The sequence below is a fragment of the Myodes glareolus genome, chromosome 9 (genome assembly GCF_982192425.1).
Source record: "Myodes glareolus chromosome 9, mMyoGla1.1, whole genome shotgun sequence".
Taxonomy (NCBI): Eukaryota; Metazoa; Chordata; class Mammalia; order Rodentia; family Cricetidae; genus Myodes; species Myodes glareolus.
The window spans coordinates 79,503,443-79,531,144 of record NC_142034.1 but is presented as its reverse complement, the minus strand read 5'-3'; the positions used below and the strand labels follow the sequence as shown (position 1 = coordinate 79,531,144).

General features: G+C 42.6%; 1 protein-coding gene across 8 annotated transcripts in view; it reads left to right on the top strand.

Annotated features, from left to right (window-relative positions):
* Ebf1 (EBF transcription factor 1) overlaps positions 1–27,702 on the top strand; it is a 389,901-nt gene that overhangs the window by 351,809 nt on the left and 10,390 nt on the right. For all 8 annotated transcript variants that reach the window (XM_048435960.3, XM_048435959.3, XM_048435958.3 and 5 more), the window contains 4 exons: positions 3,865–3,953; positions 22,617–22,682; positions 23,537–23,714; positions 24,392–24,571. In XM_048435960.3, the coding sequence (XP_048291917.1) occupies positions 3,865–3,953; positions 22,617–22,682; positions 23,537–23,714; positions 24,392–24,571 (513 nt within the window). The remainder of the gene's footprint in view (positions 1–3,864; positions 3,954–22,616; positions 22,683–23,536; positions 23,715–24,391; positions 24,572–27,702) is intronic.

Sequence of the window (27,702 nt, the reverse complement as noted above, 5' to 3'; positions counted from 1 at the left end):
CTTATTCTTTCTCTACCAGATTCTCGGAATCGTCCCAAGTTTGAGGGGAAAAAAAATTGATTAGTCCTTTTCTGCTGCTGCCCCCGAGCCCTGCACTCGGGTACAATGAGGTCACTTTGTTGAAGAATTAACTTTATATTACATTCTTGCAGGGTAGATGCATGTCCCTAAGGTACCACTACCCCTGCTGATGAAATAAATATACCTTCTTTATGATTCTCCCCCATTACCCTCTGTTGATTTTCCTCAGAGTTTATGTATAGTCACATATTTATACAACTGGGCAAAAGTATACTACTTATTTTTCTTATGGTTTGTAATAACCTATGCAAGGTTATTAAAGGGTACACAGACCCCCTTTTAAGGCATAGTTTCTTATGTCGTTACTTTATACAAGCAGCTCAGATTCCATCTCAGCAACAGTCTCTTGCTTTCAACCTTTTTCTCTGATTATAAAAGCCATATATGCTTACTGTGGGGGAGGGGACAGTGGGAGGGGGGTTGAAAACAGAGAATAAGCCAGGCACAAAGGAGAGAAGCATTTTAGGAGGCATGAGTTTTAGAAGCAACTAATATTCATCCGTCTGTGTCCAGATGCTGTTGTTTGTTATGCACATAGATAAGAAGACAGGTAGGTTGACGATTCATCCATTTATTTATTTATTCATTCATTAAAATGTCACCACATTAGTGGTTGGAGACACTGCTCAGTGGCTAAGAGCACTTGATGCTCTTTCAGAGGAGCAGATTTGGTTCCCAGCACCCACATGGTGTCTCACAGCCAAGCGTCTCACTCAAGTACCAGGAGAGCCAATGCCCTCTTCTGGGTTCCTTGGCCACCAAACACACATAACTGTATGGAGGTACTCACACAAGTGAATCTTTGTGTGAATCTTGAAAAGTCATCATATTATACACGCCCCCTTGTAGTCTTTTTAACCTAGCATTAGAAAAGTCAGTTGGTCACATGACACTGATTCTGAAACTGGGATCTTATTCAGTTCTATTTATTACTTTGCCACTTTTCTGCTTCTCTCTACATTGGAACTCTCTCAGTTCCATCTCCTCTTCCCGGATAGTTAATCTCCTCTCCGTGGGGAGAGTTGTGTATGTTTTAAGAGCTACCAAAACTGCCAATCCTGATTAGATGGTCCCTCTCACACATGACTTTTTTTTCCCTATTCGGAAAAGTCTGCAAGCTCCTTTGAGTTTCAAGGGATAGTATGTTTCATCTTGCGGGGCCTTAATGGTAATATTGTCTGCAGTGCTGGAACATTCCACTGCCATACTCGCACTTCTGAGTATGAGTGCACTGAGATTCTGAGTGCAAGTCCACACACTTGAAAATGCCAGTAGGGGGCAAATCCTAAAGGCACCAGAAATAAATAAGAAGCCTTCGCCGTGGCTCACTATTTAAAATATCCCCTCTGTCATGGTTTATGTCCATAGCGTAGATGCTTATTTTTGTTTGAGTAATGAGTTTAATATGTCTAATCCAATTACTCTTCATGGCAACAGAATGACTTCTTCTCAGCTCTTTTGCTATTAGTTCCATATGATATTTGAATTGATTCTTTTAATTGCTGATATTAAGTGTCCGTCATTCCGTGGTGAGTTGTTGGCTTGATAGCCAGAAAATCACATCCTCCCTACCCCAGCATAAAAGCTTTGCAATGAGCAGCCGGGGTTTCTAGACACACGGGGAATTCATTATACAAATGATGAAATGGGCGGATCCGCACCTCTCGTGCCATTGGTGCCTTAGACTGGAAAGGCAAAAACTGTAGGATGCTGAATTATGTTTTTAGGAACTGGTGTGATGCTCTTAATTGTCTAAAGCTACTGTTTATGGTTAAACATTTTGCTGGCAATTAGCCCTATGAGTTGGGTGCTAGATACAATATAAAGCATAACCCCCGGTGTCCACTTGCCTCTCTGATGTGTTTCTTGATCATGTACCACAGATTCTATGGGTAATACCTTCTGGGCATATAGAGCTCCGTGGCTTTTTTCTCTGCATGTCAATCTGAAGAATTCTTCTCAAGGACTTAGAAAGAATTCATAAAGTAAAAGGAATAAATAATAAATATTGTGCCTTAACTCATAAACTAGAACAGAGAGATTCACTATACCTGGGTGTAATTTTTGCTAATTTCTGCAAGAGACAGATGAAAGGTTTCCTGTGTGGAGGAGTGGGGGAGGGGAGAGCTGCCTAAATCTCATAGTTGAAAAAAAAATTTCATTATCCAACATGAAAATGCAGCTCTATTAATGACTAGGATAGGCACTATAGTTTGGGAAGGGAAAAGATCCTCTAAATAAAGTTACTTGAAGTTCATTCTGACTTAAAACATCCAAGTGAAGTAAAAGTACTTCCTCTGATTTATGTGTCTTTGGGAGAAATAGTGACTGGCTTTTTACTAACCTATGTAAAACAATGTGCTTTTGTAAATGGATTTCTGGCCACTTTATTCAGCTCCCCCCCCTTTTTTTCTTACATAAAAAGTAAGCACTGTCAATCAGGGAATTTTAAGGTTTATTTCCTCTTTAGCAATGATTGATAGCCTTTTAGATTTACAAGTTGACAAGTTAAAGGGTTCTATTGGTATAATTATGTTCTAAATTCACAGTCTTTCAATTTAAATGTCCTTTTAAAACCAAGAGATTATCATACCTGTATTTTGAAAAGTGGGCCAGTCAGTTTGGGTTGGTATACAAATTGCTTCCATTAGCCTTGGGACCTATTTGAATTTAATACAGTTTTTTAAAGTTAGTACGAATCTTACTTTTGAAATTTAGGTTAATGGAAATGCATTTTAAGTACAGCATGAGGCAACTTGTTTTTTAATGTATAGATAAAATGTTAGGGCTAGAGAGGCTGTCTTTTTGTTCGGTAAGGGAGAAAATATGCAGTGAAATACTTTAGTTAAACTAAGAAAGAAAAGAAAAGGAATTGTGCAAAAATAACAAAATCCTACTGCCTACTATTCATTGCTCAGGATACTAGGAGTATTCGTGGAGAAGGGTCTTACCATCTCTCCTACTTTCTCAGACTAGGTAGGCTCAAGATACATGGTTTGTATCCTGGGAAGGAATTCTGAAAATGATAGCAAAGATTCTGGTTTCTATTTGGTCTAGTTTAAGAGAATGTGTCCAACAGGACACAATGCGGTCCATTGTCTCCAAACGTTATTATTGCAGTTGGCTCTCTGAGTCTTTTAGTAAAACGTTCATAGAGACCCAGCTGGACTAAGCTAGTTTTCCACAGAGGTTTTTTTTTTTCTTTTCTTTTTCCTTTCTTTCAAATAATATCAATGCTGTGAGTGGGTCTGTCATTCAAGATGGGAAGATTTTGAATCAAGAGCACATTAAATACTTGTCTCTGTAGTTTCTTCCAAAGGTTTCAGAGACATGCCTCTCACTCTGCTCTGCCCACCGGCATGTTCACTGCATAGAAAATGTTCAGCTATTGGATCTACTGAGTCTCTATAGGAGGCTTAACACATCCCTGGGTGGTCCCCTGCTATTTAGAATATAGAGGTAGCTTCAGACAAGCCCTTGACTTTGTACCCAGCTTATCTACAATGAAGAGGTGACTCCTAAAAACTTGTAGCAAAGTCCATTCTACTTTTTAGTTAGGATCATGTTAAGGGTGTAAGATTCTGCCTGAGGTCGATGTTTTGTCAAGAGTCAGCCCCCTCCACAGTAAATATAATAGACAGTGGAAGTGCCCGTCATGGAGAAAATCTCTATGAGGGACTCAAGAGTATCGACTAAATGCTAAGGGTTATGTCTATGACAGCTGCGCTGCAAACAATGCTGTATTTTCTAAAATGTTCAAATCCTCTGACTTCTTCCTTGCAGCCCTCAATGAACCCACCATCGACTACGGTTTCCAGAGGTTACAGAAGGTCATCCCCCGGCATCCTGGTGATCCGGAACGCTTGCCAAAGGTCAGAATTCCCCCCTCTTTGGTTCTAAAAAATCGGACTTGAGAATGGCAAAATACCCTCTTGGTTAAGACAAAAGATAGTCCATAGAGAGCCAACTCATGGGGGTGCATTGTGTGTTATGATAAAAGTAGCAAATACTTTGGACTGGGTGATGCTGCGCCTGTTTATATCATGTCGCTTTGCAATTTTAGTAACTTTTATGTTGGCCCTATTTCCTCTCGTAGTTTAGGAAAGAAAAGAATGAAGCAGAGAGAGGAAAGACAATTTGCCCAAGGCTGCACAACATGTGCACTGCTAAAATTTAAATCTACTTAGCCTGTCTTTGGAGTTTGGGCTAATCACTCAGTATGTCGTATTGTTCTCAAGAAGAAAAGGAATGCCAGATCTTATCTGCTCAAAACTGTGCTTACCTCTGGTGAGGTTAGAAGGAGCCCAATGGGAAATGTATTGGTAGATCTGGTAGAAGGGGCTGGAAAGAAAACAGACGTAGACACTAAGATTGGTCAAATAGGCCATCTTTTTTCATAAGGCATCTTTCTTATTTGAAAAATTAAACCCAAAGCTGTGAGAAATAAAATGAAAAATAAAGACAACAATATTATGCTGCTGTCAATGCAGAAATTGGAGATTGAGCCTTGGCGTGACTATTGTGTGCCTCCTGTGAGAGACCACGGTTTGTATGGGATGCAGAGTCAGACACGGGTGATCATGTCTGAAAATCGGAGGTGCACCAAGCATAAGTTCCAGCAAAGTTCTGGTCTCAGCAGAGACAACAATTAAGTAGGTTCAGAGGACACAGTCAGGCTAGCTGTCATGTTTAATTGACAGGAAGCCCTTGCTTTATTTATGGCATGGTTTGACACCATCACCTTAAATGAATGGATGAGAGGTCCTCTCCTCACTACAGCCAGTCTACAGATGTGTGCTGTCTAGATCTGTATATCCCCAAGAAAGAATTTCAAAAACAACTGTAGCATCCTTCTTGGCCCAGGACCTCTTCAAGGGGCAGATACATGGTCAAAGTCTCCCTGGATAGGGCTGTGCTGGTAGGCAGAGTCTCCTGTCAGAGGCGGTCCTATCTGTCATGTTGTTGTCTCCCAGGCCTGTGCATGGATATGAGGGACAGGGTGAGTGGGTGTGATACCCGCCAATGCCAGAGAGAGGACAGATTGTGACAGGCATGCCTGTCTTCTCCTTTGACCTCCAGGGAAGAATGGAGCTTCCAGTTCCTTAGAGCAGCCCTACTTCTACTGAGGTGCTGTTCATACTGATACACCGTTCTGAAAAACACTTCATCTGTCGAAGGAATAATACGATGTGCTATTGTGTTTGTATTTCTGTCTTGAAAAGGGACACTGCGTTGTTTCCTCTATCCTTTTAATTCTTGGTGAACTATGAAACAATCAATTGGACCAATGGGCAGCTGTGTCTTTCAGGGAATAGGTGTTCTGTGGAAAAGCTGAATTTTAGGTCCCTCTGTCCGGCAGCAATGTAGCATCTGTGTATTTCCTGTGAAATACTCTGATAAGTTATAGACAATGATAGATATAATGTGTGCCCCGTGGTAAGTTACAAACAGTGGTAAACATGATGTGTGCCCATCAATAAGTTATAAACAGTGATAGACATGACGTGTGCCCACTGGTAAGTTATAAACAATGGTAGAAATGACATGTACCCACTGATAAGTTGTGAACAATTGCAGACATGATGTGTGCTCACCAATAAGTTATAAACAATGGTAGACATGATGTGTGCCCACTGATAAGTTATAAACAATGGTAGACATGATGTGTGCCCACCGATAAGTTATGAACTATGGTAGACATGATGTGTGCCCACTGATAAGTTATAAACAATGGCAAATATGATGTGTGCCCACTGATAAGTTATAAACAATGGTAGACATGATGTGTGCCCACCAATAAGTTATAAACAATGGTAGACATGATGTGTACCCACCGATAAGTTATGAACTATGGTAGACATGATGTGTGCCCACTGATAAGTTATGAACTATGGTAGACATGATGTGTGCCCACTGATAAGTTATGAACTATGGTAGACATGATGTGTGCCCACTGATAAGTTATGAACTATGGTAGACATGATGTGTGCCCACCGATAAGTTATGAACTATGGTAGACATGATGTGTGCCCACTGATAAGTTATAAACAATGGCAAATATGATGTGTGCCCACTGATAAGTTATAAACAATGGTAGACATGATGTGTGCCCACCGATAAGTTATGAACTATGGTAGACATGATGTGTGCCCACTGATAAGTTATAAACAATGGCAAATATGATGTGTGCCCACTGATAAGTTATAAACAATGGTAGACATGATGTGTGCCCACCAATAAGTTATAAACAATGGTAGACATGATGTGTACCCACCGATAAGTTATGAACTATGGTAGACATGATGTGTGCCCACTGATAAGTTATGAACTATGGTAGACATGATGTGTGCCCACTGATAAGTTATGAACTATGGTAGACATGATGTGTGCCCACTGATAAGTTATGAACTATGGTAGACATGATGTGTGCCCACCGATAAGTTATGAACTATGGTAGACATGATGTGTGCCCACCGATAAGTTATGAACTATGGTAGACATGATGTGTGCCCACTGATAAGTTATGAACTATGGTAGACATGATGTGTGCCCATACAGAGAGCTGTGTTCTTGCCTTAGTGTGGTAGAACTGAGACACAGGTACAATGACAACTTTTTCTGCCGAGTCCATTTAGGCAGTGACTTTACCTTCATCTAGATTTTAGGTCAGCATTTCATCTTTGGAGGTCTTCGGGGTTGAGAACACAGCCTGGAAGTTCAGATTGTGCCTTGTTAGCCAGGCGACCTGTGTCAAAAACCTTCCTTCTCTTTCCTTGGCTCAGTTTCCCTATCTGTCAAATGAGAGTAGTGATGCTTAGCTAGGTTGTTACTCTGGCTACTTACTTAGCCCCTGACAGAAGGTAACCCTGGTTATGTGTCCGTTGAATAAAAACAGGAGCAGAAAAATCCCGTTCCCTGAAACATTGAATCTATGCTTTATCCCCTGTGCCTCAGTTTCTTCATCTACAATAGTGGGATAATAAAATCATGTAAGGATGAAAGTCTGGTTAAATGCTTGAGGTCTAAAGAAGCTAGCAAGTATTTTTGCCTTTCTTTTTCTTTCCTTTCTCTCTCTCTCTCTCTCTCTCTCTCTCTCTCTCTCTCTTTTTCCAAAAAAGAGAAATCAGAATATAAAAGTGGGTTTTTGTTAACTTACACCTAAAAAGGTTTTTATAGTTGTGCGTTAGATTTAAAAATGTTTTATAGTTAGCCCAGGCACATGTCGCTTTGTCCCTGGAGGCCCTTGGGTAAACCACTCAGCCCTTTCTTCCTGGATTTGGGAGGAGCAATCAAGGACACAATGGACATGTGTGTGTTAAGGAAACACTGCAGCTTGCTTCCAACCTCTCCAACTGTGCTAGGACTATGGCCAGAGGAGCCCACCCCAGGAAGCTCTCTCTGTGACTCAGAGCAGAATGGCTGTCCTCTTGGCTCTGCATGTTAAGGTGGAGCAAGAGTTCAAGGGCAGGGTCAGGAAGTGGCGGATGGAGCCAGCACAAGGTATTCCTGTGGACTTGAGAGAGATTTATACCCCTACTATCCATTGTTAGGGCCGTAGCACGGGGCCCCGCCTTTCTCAGACTCATGGTCAGTATTTGTCAAGCAGGGGTGTTTCAGGGAACTGCGGACCACACACCTTAAAAAACAAACTCCGCTTTATTAAATCCATGTGTTTGTGAATAGACAAAGCTAGATTCATACAACCACCCACATATTCTGTCAAATGAAACTTGCTCCAAAGACCACGCAGACAGCTATCCGTAATAATATGCCTTTGTATACAGCCTTGCTCTTTTTCAAAGAACTTGAACTTGCTTTGTTTTACTGGATTCCCCTCTTGTGAAAGAAGTTGGAAAAATAGACATTTTCTCTTTATCTTCCCCATTTACCAAACAGGAAAGGAGGAGCGAGCAGACTCTTTGTAAATTATTTCATTTCTGAGAGACACTAGAATTATGCTAACTCTCCATATTTAGGAGTTTCATTTCTTTAATAAGCACATGGAACTGAGCAGGCTAAGGTCTTTAAAGTATTCTGGCCTGTTTTACTGATAAATGAACTTTGTTTGCTGGGTTCTGCAGGAGAAATGTGACTTTGGGGTCCAGGTTGACTTCTTGCAATGGGGGAGTGAGAGGGATGAGGACTGTGGCCAATCAGAAGCTGAGACGCTAATTGCCTTCGTGATGCCATGCAGAAACTGAGCAAGGAGTTCTCTGGGCCTTGAAGGCCAAAGGCAGCGCCTCCATTCCTTTGTAGTTTGCTACTTGTCTTCCTAAGCTGCCTTTGAACTTCGGCCCACAAGCAGTTCAAGCAGGCCTCGAGACACACTGGCTGCAAATTTTGGGAAGCCAGGATTGTGTTTGTTTCACGCCTATTGCATGTCTAGCGCTGCTTGATGGCGTCTGCTGCAGAGCAGAGCGGCCAAGTGAGCCGGTGCGCAAGCCAGATACACAAGGAGTTTGGAAAGCAGACCAAGGACTTGATGCATGCACGGACTTCATGTCTGCAGCCTCAGGTTCCTCCTCCGTGGAGCAGCTGTTTCACAGTGCTCCTAGGAACTAAGGAGGTGAAGCATACAGAGAGAAGTTCCAGGCAACTAGGGAGAGTCCATTAAGTGGGGACACTAATCTCTGCATGACACACACCCCGCAATCCACAGAAGAGGCATTTAGGCTGAGCCTCCCCCACCCTCACAAGGAGGTCTGTCTGCCGACTTGCTATGACATCAGAGCCAGGAAGTGAGAAAGCTCAAACTGGAATTCAGGTCCATGAGTTCAAAACCCTCCCTGTGTCTATATTAAATTTCCACTGTTTTTCATATCTGGTAACTCAGATACTTCTGCCTAAAGGCAATTACTTTCTGCCTTCTCTTCCTCTGCAATATCTTCTGCCCATGCCCCTCAGTTGCTCAGTAGCTTTTCCTCCTTCCTCTATGCATAGGGGCTGGTTTGGAAATCTCTCCCAGGCTACCACTGTTTGATTATGAGATCCAGTCTCCCTTCTAGAGAAAATCAAGCAATTTGGGGAAAGCAACAAAGGCCACATTTGTGTATTTTGCTTTATGGAGCTGAAAATATCTGGTAAATTGATCCAGTGGGAGTCATAAATACACATTACTTTATCTTGTTCTTCGTGTCCTATACCCCAGAGCCTTGATAGAACAACACCACTTAATAGACTTAAGAAAGAGTAATTACACTCATTGGTTGTGTGATTTTTCAGCCCTCCCAGCCCTGCCTGACCTTCTAATTTAGCTCACCGTGTCTAACTAATGCATTTATATTCATCTTTTATGAAGCATGGATAGCGCAGGATTGACTATACAGTCTTCTCTAGCTGTCTGCCCAGGTTCTGGATCTGGTTGGTAGTGAGAGGGAGAAGAAGTCATCCATCTCCATACGTTTGCATGGATAGACAGCCACAGACATGGCGGCGAGCATTTGTCATCCCTTATGAAACATAATAAAAAGTATTTATTACATTTTTCCTTTAAAGCTTTTATACATCCTAGCATTATTTACAGCTAAACATGCAGGCAAAAGATGCGAGTGTTTTTAAAATCATTACTGCTAATGTCTCAGCTTGTCAGAAGTGCTTAAATTCTCCTGCACTTTGTCTAAAAACTTGGTACTGTTGCCTTTTAAGCACAGCACACTTAAAGGCTCCTGCGAGTCAGATCTGCAAACACTGCTGACAGTGTGTGATGGATGATATTGCAAAATTTGCAAGATGTTTGTCATTTCACACAGCCGACATATTAAGGAATGGATTAAGAAACTCAAAACCCCTATGGGAAACAGTCATCCCCCCCAAACCCCAGCCAAACCTCGAACCCCCAAGAGCACACCAGAATCTCTCACTCGGCTGTCTCTCCCAACTTCTCCCCACTCAGCCATTGGATCCCAATTGTTCTCCGAGCATTTTTCTCTCACCATATGGTCTCCTCATTACCATACACTAAGAGTCCATATGGGAAACTTGTGAAATGAACTGTATTCATTTTAACTGCCAGATGAGCAGCCTTGTGCTTTGCAAGCCTAGCTTAAGTCATCTGCTGTCTCCGTGTTGTTATGGCAACGTGGCGCCAATAAAAAAATTCTAATCTACTGTAAGTGATCACAATATTTTAAGTGCTTGCCTATAACTGGCCTCAAAAGTGACATGAGACAGGAGGGCTTTGATTTGTCCAAAGGCACGACAGTGGTAGTTGATTCCAGCAGGTGTCAGTACGAAAGCTGCTGAGATTGTGGCTGTGTGTCCATGGGGCCATGGACTAAAATGTGGCTTGTCATGGGGTTAGCATGCAAAAGCGTGGACCAAAGGGCACATGGGTCATAGACCCTTTGGATGAATCTAAAGCATACCCTGAATGTCAATTGCTGTAGTTGCTCAGATACACATCTCTGCTGGTGCTGGTGACCCGGCCAACCGTGGATGCCACTCTAGGTTTGGACTCATTGAGGCAGGAGCAGATCCTCCCGGGAGCCTCTCCTTCATTGCCATTTGAAAATCTCGGACCCTGTGAAGCTGCTCTACTTGAACGCAGGAATCAGTCATTTCAAATGTTGGGCTAATTAAGAGTACCTTAAAGTAATGGAAGTCGTCAGCTACATTCTAAAGCGTAAATCATTTTCACCTCCAAGGGCCTCATGATGTGTTGCCTCTCTGCCGCTCTCTTTGTATCGAAAGTGAATGTTTATCGTCTCATTTCATCAGTTCACATTAGCCTCATGCTGAATATTTAAACACAGAACAATTTGAACTCACCATGGAGGAAGTCGGTGGCTGCACTTTCATTTGGAACAGCAAGGGCTCATCTAATAATAATTTAGTAAATCAGCCATTTAGTGGCTCAGTTGCACACTGCATTGTGCCAAAGATTATTCAGTTCAACTGTACCCTTGCAAAATTGAAATTCAGATTCCAGTCGCAAGCGCGGTTTTTGCTTAGTGGAGAGATGAGACCCCCAAATCACCCTCCCGAAAGAGTATTCACTGTTAGGGATTTATCATACATACAGAGCTGGGGCAAAATAAAGCTCGAGTTGACTGTGTACAATGTATTTTAATTGTGCTTTTATTGTTTTAGTCTTTATGCACAGACTATCAGTAATTCAAAACCCACAGTTTGCATCAGGAAAAATACACATAAGAAATCTTTGCATAACCACATTGCCTTCAAGCAGGAAAGGGGGATGACTAAGGAATTCAGTAAAAGAAAGACCCAGCGTCTCCGTGTTCTACCGTCTCTGTCACCATTCCCTCTTCCATCCCCTCCATCTCTTTACTTCTCTAATTTAAGGAAACTTTATTAACATTGCATCAGCAAACACGTGTGACCTTGCTCAAACAAAAGCCCAGAAACAAATGCCAGTCGTATGGTCTATCCAATTCATTCTTCGAGGGGCGGGGGAAGCACCCTTGAGCTTGGTTTCAGGAAACATCTTGTCTCTGCATTCTCTTGGAAAAACACAAACTATGGAACGGCATCCACTTTCCCCTCCCTTGTCTTCATCTGCCAGAAAACTGAGAGGCAAATTCCATCTCCCCATTTTGATAATGTGCCTAGCTCAGGAACTTGGCTCTCCTTTAACACTTAAACTTCTTTTATCCTGGGAGTCGAGCCTAGATCTGGGCCCTGCTGAAGCAGTATACAGATGTGTGCATTTGCACACACTTACGTGCCTATACTCAGCTTTATCTAGAGAAAGAGGTGGCGGTGGGATGCAGAGATGACGCAGTCGATAAAGTGCTTGCTGTCCAAGCCTGAGGACTGAGTTAACTTAAGCCAGGCAGATAGTTTGCCTGTAATCTCAGTCTCAGGGGACAAAGACAAGGGGTCCCTCGGACCAGTGGGCTAGCTAGAAGAGGCAATTGGCAAGCTCCAAGTTCAGCAAGGGATCCTTCAGTATGTAAAGTGGGGAGCACTCAGGAAGATACCAGACATTACCCTTTGCCTCCATAGGAAAGCTTGCATACATACCCGAACACATGTGAATACACATACACATATACAAATGCATGCAATAAGAAACATACTTTTCACCAAAAGTCACATGAGCCTCACAAAATAATAATGTTCACTCGTTTAGATGATTTTTATATTTTGCTGGCTTATTTTTCACTACAATTTTCTGCTTGTTTCTGGTATATGTCCCTCTTAGGGACGAGCAGACAGAGGCAGAGAGCAAAGCAATGTGCTGGTCCTCACGCAGTAGAGAGCTGAGGCTTCCTATGGCAGCGTATGCAGCCCAGGAGTGGTGGCTTCCCACCTTCCCATACTGTCCCAACAATATTCCCTTCACAGTCACGCTCAGGGTGTTACAGACAGGATCCCATCTCCATCATAACACCATCGAGTACAGCATGGGTATAGCTTGCCAAGAGGCCCAGTAAAAGAAGTGGGGATCACCGATATTGTTGGCCATTGCTTGGGAAGCACTCACTGTGTGGGACCTCTTCAGATCTAGTGCCCGAGCCCCCATGTACTTACTGCTTCTGAGAATAAGGAAATTGGGATTTTAAAGACAGGAGGTTTTGCATGCCAGTCTCAAAATCCCTCAGGCTCAGTTGGGTGGAGGAGAGATGTGGCATTGACCAAAGTTAGCTCACAAATGGCTGAGCTAGGCGAAAGTAGTAGCAAGAATTAGAGGCCCACACGGGCAATCCAGGGGGGAGAATGACTTCTTTTTGCCTGCTCAGCCTGTGTGGTGAGGGCTCATAGGAACAGCTACCCACCAGCTGAGTTCTGGAACTCTCCCAAGTGTTCTTTGAGGACTGAGTTCCTGGAGACAGATTCAGTTTAACCTACTTCATAGACCCACCCTGTATAAGAATGCCAGGAGGAAGGGGCCAAGCCAATTCCATCTTTCAGCCACCAGGAGATCCTGTTCAAGACTGAAACCATAGGTGCACAGTCAAGGGGCCAAGGGCAGAATTCTTGCTCACTCTCTTCAGCCCTGGGTAATACAGCAGTTAAGCATTGGAGGTACTGCTGAGTCCCCAGCAATCAAGAGGACCTGGAGTTTTATAAAGGGTGCATTTTATTTTGTTTGTGTGTGTGTGTGTGTGTGTGTGTGTGTGTGTGTGTGTGTGTGCATGCGCACAGGAACACCTCTCCTTGTCCAAGTAAATGCAGATGCCCATGAAGGCTAGAGGTGTTGGATCCCGTGGAACTGGAGTTATTGAGGCAATTGTAAGCTACCCAACATGGAAATTGAAACCCAGTCTTTTGTAAGAGCAGTACCCATGCTTAACCTTGGGCCATTTCTCCACCTTTCAAGGCCCTGGATTTTTTCCTCTATTTATTTATTATTTATTTGCTTACTTACTTATTTTTTTTTGTAATTTTTGGGAGACAAGGTGTCATATATCCCAGGATGGCTTCCAATTTGCTATATAACCATGAATGGCCTTTAATGTCTGATCCTCCTGTCTTCTACCTCTGAATTCTGGAATTGCAGAGGTATACTATCACACCCAGCTTTATGCAGTGTCCGGGCTCAAACCCAGGACTTTCTGAGTGCTAGCAAGAACTCTACAAACTGAGCCAACTCCCCAGCCCAAGGCACTGGATTTTAATTGCAGATATACTCAAGGCCACCTCTTAAACCTTGGGAAATACAATTCACAGATGTGATTCACCCAGATAGACGTACAATAACCAACATTGTTCAGTAACTCCACAAAGCCAAAGTCAACTTAAGTCCACCACTTAAGTTTAACATAAATGTAAACACACATGCATTTTGCACACATACGCACGCATACATATATATACATTTACATACATACACTTCACATGCACATATGACAAGCATCTCATTTGTTCATTCCAAGACCTTTTATTCTCAAGCAAGATATTAATTTCATTTTGCCCTAAGGGAAAGGAAGCCAGGTCCCAAAGACAAAGAGAGACAGAAATAATATTTGGCTTTTTTTTGTGTGTGTGTGTGTGTGTGTGTTTCTCAAAAGCCTCGGCCTTGGCGCCTTAAAGGTGACTTAAAAGACTTTCAAGGGTAATTTTGACTCTAGGCAGCTTTGTTTCGTGTGCTCACTTTACAACCTACCCCTGAAAAAGGCATCTCTGTCCAGAGTTTTCCCTTTCAGGAGAGCCTTTTATCCTGATCAGAAAGTCGATTTCCAAGGCCACTCGGCAGGACCTAACCCAGAGCGCTGGTCTTAAACCGGCACAATGAATTGCAATGAGAAGAGGCAGCCAGGGGTTGGCGGGTTCATCTTTGTACCTCAGAGCAGGTCACATCCACAAGGGCACAGATACCATTCTTCACTGTATGTGTGGCAGGAAGCACCCCAGGCTCCCATTCACCAATTACTATGACACCATTTAGAAGAGAAAGCCCAGCGACCAAAAGCGAGGAGGGAAAGCCATTGTAACTCTTCCCAGCAATGCCCGTTTTCACAATTTACACGGAACTGCTGGCACCTGAAAAGTCGAACATTTTGGTAAAATGAATCAACTTGTAATGTTTCTTTTATGAGATTCCTCGCAGGAAGGGAGGCTTGGCACCTCCTGGAGACCAAGCTACGCTGTGTTATCCATCATCGGGAAGTCGGCTGTCCTGGCCAGCTTCTCAGAGGTCACATGATCGAACCAGCAGCTCTTACAACTGTATTATTGCTTATGGAACAGTCGTTGGGGCACCAGATAAAAATTACCTGGTCTAATAGGCAGGGAACAATTTTCACTCAATAAAATTATAAGCCAAATCATTCATTTCATAACACTCTGGCTAATTTATTTGTTGACCTTTTAATATCCATAGCTCTCCAGTGGTATTAACTGCAGCTCAGACAAAATCTCTTGTTCATTTCACGTTCATTGATTTTTTTTTTCCATTGAGGCAATAACGGCTGCGCGAAAACAGCCTTTTTCTTTCCACTGTAAAAGTCGATCATGTAAGTTAGGATGTCTTACGTGGATCCAGCCATGTTAGCTTACAGCAGACTTTAATCTCATGGGGTTCAGAAGGCTCCTACACCATGCTGATGATGACAGAAGCCTGCTTTCTGGGACATCCCCAACACAACCTGCATTACGACACATATTAAGACACTTGGGAAGTAGGAGGGCTGACGTCTAATCTGCACACAAAATCATCAGAAAGTCAGGATAGAATCACAAATGTCTTCCACGTTTTCTCTACACTAGGGAGCTTTGGGTGCCTTGGACCCTGGTGGTAGTTACAGCAGACTCTTTTGTTTTTATTTTAAATACTTGCAACTTTGGAATCTGGCAAGATGGTTCAGTGGTTAAGAATGTTTACTGCTCCTCCAGAGGACCAGGGTCAGCACCCATGTCAGGTAGCTCATATGCACCTGTAACCTTCACTCCAGAAGATCCCATGCCCTCTTTTGGCCTCTACTGGCACCCACACAGATGTTCAAATACTTATTCTCTCTGTCTCTGTTTCTGTCTCTGTCTCTCTCTCTCTCTCTCTTTCTTTCTACCACTCCTCTTCCTCTCCCTTTCACTAACATACTTATACACACACACACACACACACACACACACATACATGCACAATCACTCACACACAAATGATAATAGAAATACTTAATGGTTTTATTATTGAAATGGACACAGATTTTTGGAACTTGATTTAAAAAAAAAAAAAAGAAACAGATAAATTATTCACCAGAGTGTTCTGTAGGGTAGTCATAGGTTCAGGTGAGTCATTATTTATTTATTTATCTGAAAGAAAATTTTCCTGTGTGTGTTGATAAATGTGTAGGGTTATGCATACACATGTTGCATGTGAAGGCCAGAGGTTGACGCTGCATCTTCTTTACTTTCCCTGGTTTTGGAGATGATCCCTTGCTGAACTCCAAACTCCACAGTTAGGCAGAGAGCCCCAAGAAAATCTGTTCTCTGCTTTCTAAACTCTGGGGTTTGAGGCACACACAGCTATGCCTTTACAGAGAAGCTGGGGATCGAACTGAGGTCCTCAAGCTCGTGAAGCAAGCCCTTTCCTGACTGAGCCGTCACCCCAGCACCAGCTGAGTCTTCTTATATAATAGAAAAACACTTTGAAGTCTTTAGAGTGCAGCACTGTAAAATCTAATTGTTACACATTTGGCATTTTATGCGTCCCTGGAAATATCCACTTGCTACCTCCACCTCCTCTGTGCCTTTCCTTTCCATTTCAATTTACTCTAAAGTGGTCCTTAGCCGTAATGAGAGTGCCCCTTTCAACAGAATCATGCTTAATTATATCCATGCTAAATGTAAGTGACTCTTCTCAGTCACAGGGCTTCTGAGGAAAGGGTGCTAAAGTGTGACACCAAGGGCCTCTAACGACGTGCGGGAAGCTCTCTTTCACGAAGTTTCATATTACAAGAAAAATGAAAAAATGTGAAGAATGTCTCAGAGGACAGGGAACTGAACAGTGCCCAAGCATTATTTTGGTTTGTCTCACCCATCTCCTCGCTGCCCTCATTATTCTGAATTTTTAGAATGTAGAGTCTCCCATTGTGGAATTTTCCATTTGGCTAAATAAACATACAGGAAGTCAGGATATAAACCTATCCTCCAAAGAAACACATCTCAATACAACTGGTGTTTATTGCTTGGTGCATCCAGCATTTTGGGGGAAAGGCTCCTGAAAACTTCTAATTGAATATTTCACCTTTGGGGTGCACCAATCAGTAATGTCACCCAGGCTTTTTGGAGCAAGAATTGAAGGAGCCAGCACCCACACGGCAAGCAAGCTGGGCAAAATCTGGGCCCTTCAATAAACTCTGCAGCGGGCACCTACTGAAACCAATGCTGATTTCCTTAATAAAGGCTGGTTATTTCCAAGGCAGTAGTGACTGCCATTCTGTTTTATTTTATATTGCTGATCTGATCCACTGCATGCTGAGTTCTCTGATAACAGAAAGGGTATTGGGTAATAAATGGGTGTCAGAGGAGTAGACATTATTATTGAACACTTTCGCCCTTTCCTTTGGGAATCACTTGAATCATTTTTGATTTTGATCATTCAAGTCTGTCATGTTTCTCTTCTGTTGCCTTTTACATCGCCCAAAATGTTAATCACCTGGTTGGGGTAGTGTGAATGGTGGTATGTGTTGTCCTCTACTATGGTCGGGGAATCCTTTATGAGTTCCCAGAGTCTCCAAATCCAAATCTGACATTTGAAAGCATCTGAGTTGTTGAGCCGTTACCCCTAAGAAGCAGAAGTTGGCGTGTATGAGCTGTGACAGAAAGCAGGTTCTAGCCCTCTCCCCACTCATCAGTGTCTACGTTGCTCAAAATGTTGAGCTGGAGTAAGTGCATGTGTTGGCACTTGCGCAACCTTCCCCTTTGGGTTATTAACTGAAGCCAAATGATAAAGAGGAAACTCCCATGGATGGGGGAAATGATCTCTAGAGATTTTATCCTCGTGAAATGAAAGATGAGCTGGCTGTCTCTGCATATTTGACATGACATTCCAGGTCACTGAGGTGACTTTTCTGTGAATGTGCAAAGAACTGTGTATTTTTTTTAGGACTTGAGAGTGTAGCTGATCACAAGCTGCCATCTACCACGTCCAGGCTCACGCTGCTAGACACCTATAACCTGAGCTAATGCCCTAACACAGCTATTCTATTAACCACAACATTAAAAATGTAAGTTCAAGCTGGCAGGCATGAAAGAGCAAATTCCTAAGAGAAAAAGTGATGTTAAAAGTTCAGAGATCAGAACTTAACCTTTGGGAATTTACACATTGGATTCAAGCGTAAGGAACCAAATAGAACACCAAATTTCACTCTTGCGCTTTTATGAGTTGCAGTAAATATGTCACTGGTATAATAATATGAATTAGAAATGCGCTTTTGGAAGATCAGTGATGGACTCCCAGAAGGGACTCTTCCCAAGGAACTTTCTCAGGGCCTAGATTTCACTGAGCATGGTTCCAGGACCTTAACGAAGGAGAATGAGATGAATCCAGGGCCTTAACTAGTCTGTCATCTAGCAGTGGCTAGTGTGGGCATGCATCTTTCAGACAGAGCAAAATATTTTATGGCATATATTCTATGCATTTCTGGGTAGTCTGGTCAGTGCTGTTTTTTGAAAGGAAAGAGGGAGATAAATGATTAGGGTTGCAGAGAAGCTGAAATCATTTCTGAAGGATTAGAAGCTCTGTCAAGGTCTAAGGTTCTTAAATATAGCAGGTCTCGGGTTGAATCCCCGCTCAGCCACGCATCAACTGTGTCCACTCAGAGAAAATTGTCTGACCTGTCTGAGTCTCCATTGCTTCATTTACCAAATGTTCTCTGTAAAGACCAGCTGAGCTTTTATTTCACTTTCTCTGCCTTTACCACCCGACTACTGCTACCTCCAGTCTCAGGCAGAGTGGGAGGCTTTGCGAGTGGTTTCTCCAAAGAAGGAAAGGTAACAAGAATAGAGTAAGGAAATAGCAGAGAAGGAACCCACCATCCTGCCTCTGGGTTCAGGAGTATTGCCTAGACCTGAACTGAGACCAGCTCTCCTGCATCACAGGGCAAGAAGATAGGCCAGGGTAGAGTGACTAGAAGATGAAGGTCATGGGTAACCCTTGTAGAGTTCTGGGAGGGTAAGGGTCTTTACAGCAGCTATCTGATTATACTCAGAGGTGATGACTGAGGCCACAAGTAGCTCAGGAATCACTCACCACCGGGTTGGTTGACCACATGGGAAAAATGGGACTTCGCTTTGTAGCCCATTCAGCTACGGTGATCCCGTATCATAAGAAAAGGCGGTAGCAGTCACACTTGACCCCTTCCCTGGAACCTCACCTCGAGCCCCTACAGTTTTCTGATTTTGTAGCATAGCCCCTTCCCACAAGCCCCGCCCCCACCCATATAATCTTTTTTCCATGACCACTGTCTAAAGACAGGAGAAGATAGAGTGTGATTGTGAGGAAATAGGTCACCATGAGGCTGTTTTTAAGAGCAAATACTTTCCGTTTCTTTAAGACTTCAGGGCCATGCAGAGCAAACCAAAACCAAAAGCAAAACAAAACAAAAACCAGAAAACCATCTGACTCCGAATTTTGCGAGAGAACAAGCATTAGATCTTTAAAGGGGACTCTGAAGATGTTCAATATTTATTATACTTTTGAATGTTTTCTTTATTCGCCAATGGGATTTACATTTGAAATCCAAGTCTTGGATTAATTATCCTGGAAGACTCTAATCTCGCGGTCCTTCTGTTTAAAAATTTGACCAGGGGAGGGGTGCGTTTTATCATTATGAAAAAAAGGGGAGAATCTCCCTAATAAATGAATGCCTTAAAAAATTATATTTTAATACCAGTCAAGTAGGTTTTCTTTTCAGAAGTGTTGAAACTGAATATCAGAATTGAAGGTTCCTTCTACTATACTCCCACCTAGTGCCACCAAAGTAGGACTTAAGAAATAATTTCCAAGATAAAATACTATAAGAAATATCTAGTTTTCCCCCTGGTGGGAAATTTCTTTCTTTTTATTTTAAGAAAAATAAAATCTTAGGCTCAATCATTTCCAAATGTGAAATTACAGATTTTTCAAATTATCATACAAAACTGCAAAAAAATTACACTTGTGGCCCCAGAAGAGATAGCATATACTATCAATTTGATTTTAAAAGACATTCATCTCTTATATTACCTGTCATTTTTATAATGCCTTTTACAAATTTAATCAATACATTTTAACATTCTATATACTTTAAGTGCAATATACAATAAATATTCAAGTTTCGTCTTAAACATGCTTTAGCCTTTAAATTGTTAAAACTGCAGGGCCCTCTCAATCTACTTACATAATGTCATAAAATATACATTTCAAGGTAAATGAAGTCAGCTACTTCAATTTAGTCCCTCAAACTGGTAGTAAATGAGAGGTTAACACTATGGTGCCAAACCCATTATTGAGTAAATTTAGCACCTTGGACAGCTCTGTAAAATCTTTATTGCTTTCCTGACCTGCTCGTCATGTTCTGTCTCTGTGTTCAGTGGCTCTCAGCTCTGATTGAAAGGCAATATATTAGATCCCCAACACAAACACGCTTGGGGGCTAGTTCACCGGGAACGTAATGACATGGAGGTGAGAGCAATTTTCTGGTCACCGAAATCCAAGCACCTCGCAGGGCTGTGGCACTAACTCACCGAGGGCCCAGGAATGCCTTTCTTCCTCCCCATTTGCACACGTAACTAGCAGAAACCCAATCACACTGGCGGGGCTACACTCCATGTGGCTCTCCCTAAAACCCCACATTTAATTCTACAGTGAAGGACAATTTCAGAGGAGTGAGGTATCATTTAAGGCCGCAGCTTCTAGGACAAGCCATCCGGATTCATCTTCCTTGAAATTCAAATGATGGTTTGAAGTGACATTATGCCAACGCCATGCCTGTGCCCATCTGCTAGGTTAGAAAAACAAGCTCCACCATCATGAATCAAAGACAGTAATACTGAGGATCAAAAAGATCCAGTGTGTGTGGGGGAGGTGGGGAGAGACAGGGAGAATCCATGTCCTTTATTTTCAAGTAGTAAAATGACAACCAGATTTCTGACACCAAATAAACCACCAGGTTGGTCATATCACTGAGAACTTGATCACCAAAAATGCAATATTTCAGACTTACAAATTCTTCTAAGACTTTGGCATTCACTCTGAACTTATTTACTCCCTGATTTTGTGAAATTAATAAAAAACAAGACTGGCTACAATCTCCGATTACAGTGTTGCAAGGCTGAAATCCACTACTTTATTATATAACTGAGTCATAAGTTTGACAAACAAGAGATTTGTATATAGAGATTTTTTTCTTCAAAAATCCAAAAGAAGAGAAACACCTTCCCAGGAGAGCCCAGACATCGGCATCAATATTTATTTGGAGAAATCCATGACCATCGATGCAGAGATGGCAAATCTCTTAATAAAGAACTAAGTTGCTACTGTTATGCTTTAGTCTTTCCTTGGAGCCAGATAAAGCCACAAGGTTCTGAGGAAAGTGGCACTAGCTGGATTTGAGCTGGGGGTAGGGTTTAGTGTTCCCTTGCTGTGGTCAATTATGGTCAGATACAAAAAAAAAGTGGTAAATTATTGTGTAGCTTGCATTTAAAAGTGAAGGGATAATTGTAGATATATTGGTTCAGATTCCATTGATTATAGTGTTCTTTTTACCCTTTACATGAAAAATGACTGCATTGTTTTAGAAAGTGGGGGGAGGTCTGGCAGTTTATCAAGAACTGGAAAGTCCCCTCTCTCATCTTGGAGTTTAGGACATTATATATGTGATAAGTAGTTACTGCAGTATGACAACTGTTTTATCTTATATTGTGGAGAATTTTGAATTGAAAAAAATGCTAATATATATCTAAAAGCTTGTCATTGAAAGATTTGTTCAAGGATTTTTGAAGAGGCTATGGTGACAGCGAAATGAATGCAATTATAGCCCTATTTTCTGATCAGTGTCTGCAGCGTCTGAAAATGGAACAGCACCGTTTCCCCGTTCTGAACTCCAAGGCATCTGATTTTAAAGTTATTCTTCCATTGCAACTTTATCAACACTGAATTACAGTAAACAAATCTTTCATAAGTCCCCTCTCTACCTCACACTGTTGGATGTGGCTCTTCGCTAGGCCCCATTTCACCCGTTCCAACCCTAATGTTGCTACTATCTTTTCCTTATGCTAGTGTAGATGAATCTATAGACAGAGCTGAGGAAATGAAGAGAGAGTAGCTTGTGTTTGTCCTAATATGTGTTTTATAGAGTGCCTCCACTGATTAGACTCATGCAAGTCAAACGTAGAAGCCCACCTTAGTAAGAGGAGGGAGCGCCTTTTTCTTCAAGCCGGATGAGTAATAAAGCATTGACCTATGAGGAGGATTAGTGAGGAAGAGAGAAGAAACGCCATCACTACAGGAACAGCAAAGAATTGCAGCATAAGAAATCAAGGCTACTTGTCACAAATATTGGCCCAGGGAGGGCTACCAGGGAGAGGAGAATCCTTGTGCAAGGGCCTTTGATCAACACTGTATTGCTTCAGTGTGTGAGCTTCCTGTCTCATGTCCTCAGAGCTCTGCCGTACAAGGGAGACAAACAAAAGAAGCTTAAGGCTACATGCTTCTTCAGTGGCTGGAGATTGATTGGAAACGACCTGTCTGATAAGGTCATGGTTTCTGGAATAAGCAATTAAGTACAAAATAAACACATCTTAGGGATTCATACCATGCCCTGAATGACATCGATTATAGTAATCCAGCAAATGACCACGCAATGGTATTCAGCAATAAACATATGAGTGCTTTATCGTGCCTATGCCGGACGATTGAGTGATGTATTTTATCTTACAGTACCAATGATGCTCCCCTTTTGACTCAATTAAGTGTGTATGTGAACAAGGATAAATTGGTAACTGACCACCATTCTGGGGTCCCCAAGCTACTGCATTTACAATTGTGTCTTGGCAAAGGATGGCAAGAAGGATGGGGATGCTGTCATTGAAAGGATAAGGGCACCTGCTGTCATTCAGAAGCGCACATCTATCTTTTTTTTTCTTGACAGGAAGTGATCCTTAAAAGGGCTGCAGATCTTGTTGAAGCCCTGTATGGGATGCCCCACAACAACCAGGTGAGTGGTCCAGGTCTCTAAATTAATGAAGTGCTTCCTCATTCAATGAAAAAAATTTCTGAGTCCTTATTGTATGAAAACTAGACTAAGTGTTAATTATCTAAGATGTGACATGCCATAGGACTGTTTTGAAATTTTTCCACTACCTTTTCTGTTGTGTCCTGTCTCTTTCTGGAAAAGATGCTCCACTTAAAAATTAATCTTCACTGGGAATGTGCTTCATAACTGAAGAAGAGAGTTACTGTATTCTGTTTTATTTATCTCAAGTTTAGCAAATTTAGGAGAAGGAAGGGTTTAATTTCTTCTCCTAAAATATAGAATGGAGTACTGTTCATGCTTCAGAGAACAATTGTATGCAAAGAACTGAAGCTGCTTGGGAAACTGACTCTGACCAATTTCACTCCTTCCCCTCCTCTCCTGAGTTCACTGTCCAGAAAACAGTTGTACTAAAATCCTCAGAATCTGGCTTCCCTGAATGACAGCCCGAGGACATGATTCTCAGGCCTTGAGTTACCATGCATGAAAGAGAAGGGAAATCCCACAGTACTGTCATATTTTGACAACAATAGGTTCCAGACTGAAACAAACGGCATTCTGGATCTCAGCTCCATCTTTAAAGAAATGAGTATTCTGAGTGAGCTCTCTGCCTTTCACGGCCTCAGTTTCCCCAACTGTGATGTTGTCAGGATGATGAAACATGACCTCACAGGTACATCAGCAGTGATACAGAAAGTTATATGACTGGCCCCTGATGGCCCCGAGCACAGAATCTGCCAGAGAGAAAGCACAAAGGGATGGGGCTGTTGGGAGTATGAGTCAGGGCAGCTAACAACGATGTGCCTTTGACTTTCCAGGAGATTATCCTGAAGAGAGCTGCCGACATTGCAGAGGCCCTCTACAGTGTCCCTCGCAACCACAACCAGCTCCCAGCCCTTGCTAACACTTCGGTTCATGCAGGGATGATGGGCGTGAACTCCTTCAGTGGACAACTGGCTGTGAATGTCTCTGAGGCATCACAAGCCACCAATCAAGGTCAGGAGGCTGCTTTTTCCCTCTCTCCCATTTCCCCTGCCTCTTGACAAACTCATCCTCCCACCCTTCCTGCCTCTGCCATTTACTGGAGATCAAATTTATATATATTATATATAATATTTTTTTCTTCCAAAAGAGATTCTTCACTTGTGTGTATCAAATATTACTGTAGAATTTTGTTTCTAGTTTCACATCTGGGGACTTGGTAGGGGGGGCTGGAAGGAATGCATGCATGCATGCATTGCATGCAGCCATCTCTACATCTAACTTTCCCCCATAAATCATGATTGACAGATCACAAAGAGGGATGGAATTAAAGTTCTCATAGGCCACAACACATCATTCTTGCCCAGGGAAGAGGAACCTGTTAACTCGGGAGAACATCTCTTAGATTGGGATTTATTCCTGCTCCAAAATGATAATTTATAGGCCCATTGCCACTTCTCACGGCCCTGCTAAGTATTTATGATCTCCTAAGAAATGTGTCTTTGCTAGCTTCCCATTTTAATCACAGAGATAGCACTACCAACCCATGCACATGAATCACCGGGTCTTTTCCCTCTTGGTTGCTGTGAGGGGGGTATAATGGAGATGTTCTTCCCTGATACCCCAGGTCTCCCCACAAACGCCAGTGTCTGAACGCTACCCTGACCCTTGGTTTTGCCCTCATTTCTCAGGTTTCACCCGCAATTCAAGCAGCGTGTCACCACATGGGTATGTGCCGAGCACCACCCCCCAGCAGACCAACTATAACTCTGTCACCACGAGCATGAATGGCTACGGCTCTGCCGCCATGTCCAATTTGGGTGGCTCCCCAACCTTCCTCAATGGCTCAGCTGCCAACTCACCCTATGCCAGTAAGTAGATGTGTTTCCCGAGTCCTGTATGTTTCCCTTGCAGAGTTTAGCATCATACAGAGAGGCCAGGTGGGCAGGGTTGCTTGGTCTGAGCCCCTGCCCCACAGCCTGCTACCCTCAAACTTGAGCACCATCCTCTCCAGCAGCGATCTCTATATTCTCACCTTTTACAAAAGTGGCCACATGATGCCATTCCAAGAACCCACACTTGTGGTCAGATGGCAATGGGGTTGCCATCCACCTCTAGTAGTTGCTAACCAAGGCCCCTGGGTACATTCATGTCCTCTCCATGTCTCAACATTCTCATCTTTAAGAGGGGAAGCATCTAAACCACACCTCCACCAGTGTTGGGGAACATGGGTAAGATTCTGCTTGTCAGAATCTGTTCCTCAGGTCTGGCACAGGGGGAGGCATTTGTAAATCTAAGTCATTATCCTGATGCTGTGACAATAGATTCCCCTCTTTAAATAATATATTTTGTTTTCTGACGTTTCTATTTTCCTTTTTGTGTGTAATATGCTCTTAAAAATGAAAGAAAAGCAACAGATTTAAACATACGTTCTTTTCACAAAAGTCTGGCAAGATAAACTTCCCTCCCCCATAATACAGACTATGAATATTCCAAGGTGCCCTATTCTTACCTTAAAGAAATTTAGAAATTGAGCTTAAAGGAATTTGGGGGAGGAGCACAACCCTTCAGTTGTATAGAAAGAACTCAGTGAATTGGCATCTTCCTATAAAAACACATACATCTAAAGAGCCTCAGCAAATTGGCATTTCTCGCTCTAAAATGTCACAGGCTCTGTCCCCACAACCTCTTGATCTCTTTCTGAGGACCTTTCCGTAGATGGCCAGGTTCATCTGGAACATTGTGGAGAGTTCTTCAGATGTAGAAAATGTGACTGGTTACAGAGACATTTGTAGAAGAACAGGGAAGTGCTGTTAAATGAAGAAATATTCATGAATCTTATCTAAAAATACAGAAAACATTGCTGTCTCCACGCTCAGGTGTGGCTAACAGCTCAAAGGTGAACAGGTCATCCTGGCCTGGGGTTATTTCTGAGGGAATTCTCTGCCCAGGGTGTGCTCCCTTTTCCTTTCTGCCTTATTCATTTAGAATTGGCCATTTGTAGCACGTTTAAAATTTGCCGGCTCTCTGCGAGCTCCAAGTCTGTTTACCAGCCGACGCTGAGGTTGGTTTCACATTAGGTTTTGATTTATTGAAAGATCTATCCCTCAGCGTTCTCCCAGCTACTCCATCAGAAAATGTTTCAATCATGACCTGAAAATTAAAAGGTGGCATTCTTAATTAAATCAATAAGCTAATTGCTATATGGTAGCGATTTAATTTAGGGCTTCGGTTGTTCACCCTCCCAAGCCGGTGCGATACGTCCAGAGACTTCTGCCTAAGATCACATCTGTTGGCCTGAGAAACTTGAACATTTCATTTCCGTTCATTGATTTCCTCAGAGCTCACAAATATAGTGTTAAATTCTCAAACAGGCCCTCAGATGGGACGGTATTATCTGCATAAATGCAAATAAAACAATAAACACAGAGCCCAACTGATTTGAATTTTTGTCTCTGTAATATTTAATTATTCATAAACCACTCATGTTGAAAAATTCTGACAGAATAAAAAAAATAAAATAAGACATTCGGCTGGTGAACACTCTGTGCTATGGCAGCGAGTCACCAATAATGTTGTAACAAATGGCAATACCCCTCTATATTTCACCCCTTTCTTGTTAACTGCCCCCACAAACTCCCCACCTCTAAATACACATAATGATCGCATTTGCCAACGAGATTAATTTCCTTCGGTGGTGAGCCAGCAGGATTTCAAGTCTAAGAATATTTAAAAATCCAACCTCCGATGCAGGAATTTTGCAATTTAAATGTGTGTTATTATTGAGCGCATTCCCACGTTTACAAATCCTAAGAGATGGATAAAAATGCTGGTCTCATTAAAAGAAAAAAGTACAGTCTAGTAAACGTTGGGGAGAGCTCTGAGGTGTGGGTGGGGCCTCTGCATTTTCCTCCAGAAGGCCTTTGGCCCATTTGGACCCAGGCTAGCTTGGGCTGGTGACAAAAGATCATTTCCTTCTGATGCCAACCCTTTCCTATGACCCCTGTATTTCTAACTTTCCGACATCATGAGGCCAAGCACTATATTCTAGCTGAGGTGCTTTAGCAATTACCTCAACTACTTTCTGAGTTCCAATTCGCTTGTATGTTTTCTTTGACTTCTTAAGTCATAAGCCCCCGGCCTTATATTATTCTGTCAATGACAAGATGGAAAAATGTGAAGAATTTTGTGCATCCCAAAGCCACATGTGATGTTTACTAAGTGGCATGACCAGTAGAGTACACAAGAGTATCTAGGACGTAGAGGCAAAGGAAGTGTGTATGTGAAAACATTAGCCTTGGCACTGTGCGGGAAGTCTTCTGTCTCCTAAGGGAACCATGCCAAAGTGTTCTCAGTGCATATTCTCTGAGCCCCCACTATTGCCAGACAGGAGTTGCATTTGTCTTTGAGTCCCCCCCCCCCCCGACTATCTCACAAACATTTCTGGAAAGTTCCATGAGAAGGGAGAGCTTGGGACCTGAACTTATAGTTATGTGTGTCTCACCAATGTTGCATGCGGCAGTGTTTTCATTTACCTAGCTTTCTGCCTACTGGAGTCTATGTGGTAGCACATCCAGATCCAACCTTAGGCCCTATAACTTAGTCACAGGGCTGGTTTTACCTTCGAGTCCCCTTCCTCCTCATACATCTCATTCCTTCATCAGTGACCGCATCCTCTCAAACTAGCCTCCCGCTGTCCCATCCGGCCCCAGATCCCGTGTTAGAACCTTGTTTCAACCAGGGATGGAAGGCTTCCCCTACAAGCTCTCTGTGAAGTCCTCTCTGGTGTCTCTGCCTCCCGAGAGATGACTGCACACACCTTGATCCCGCTTGTGCTGTGCCATCCCTCCCTCCTAAGAAGGACTTGGGCTTTTGTTTTCTTGTCTGGGAAACTCAGAGGATGGAGGCTCTGTGTCCTCCTCCATAGCATGCTTCACGTGTCGGGATCGACTGGACTGAATGAAAGGGATCAACCCTACACCCCTAGAAACCTGTGACACTA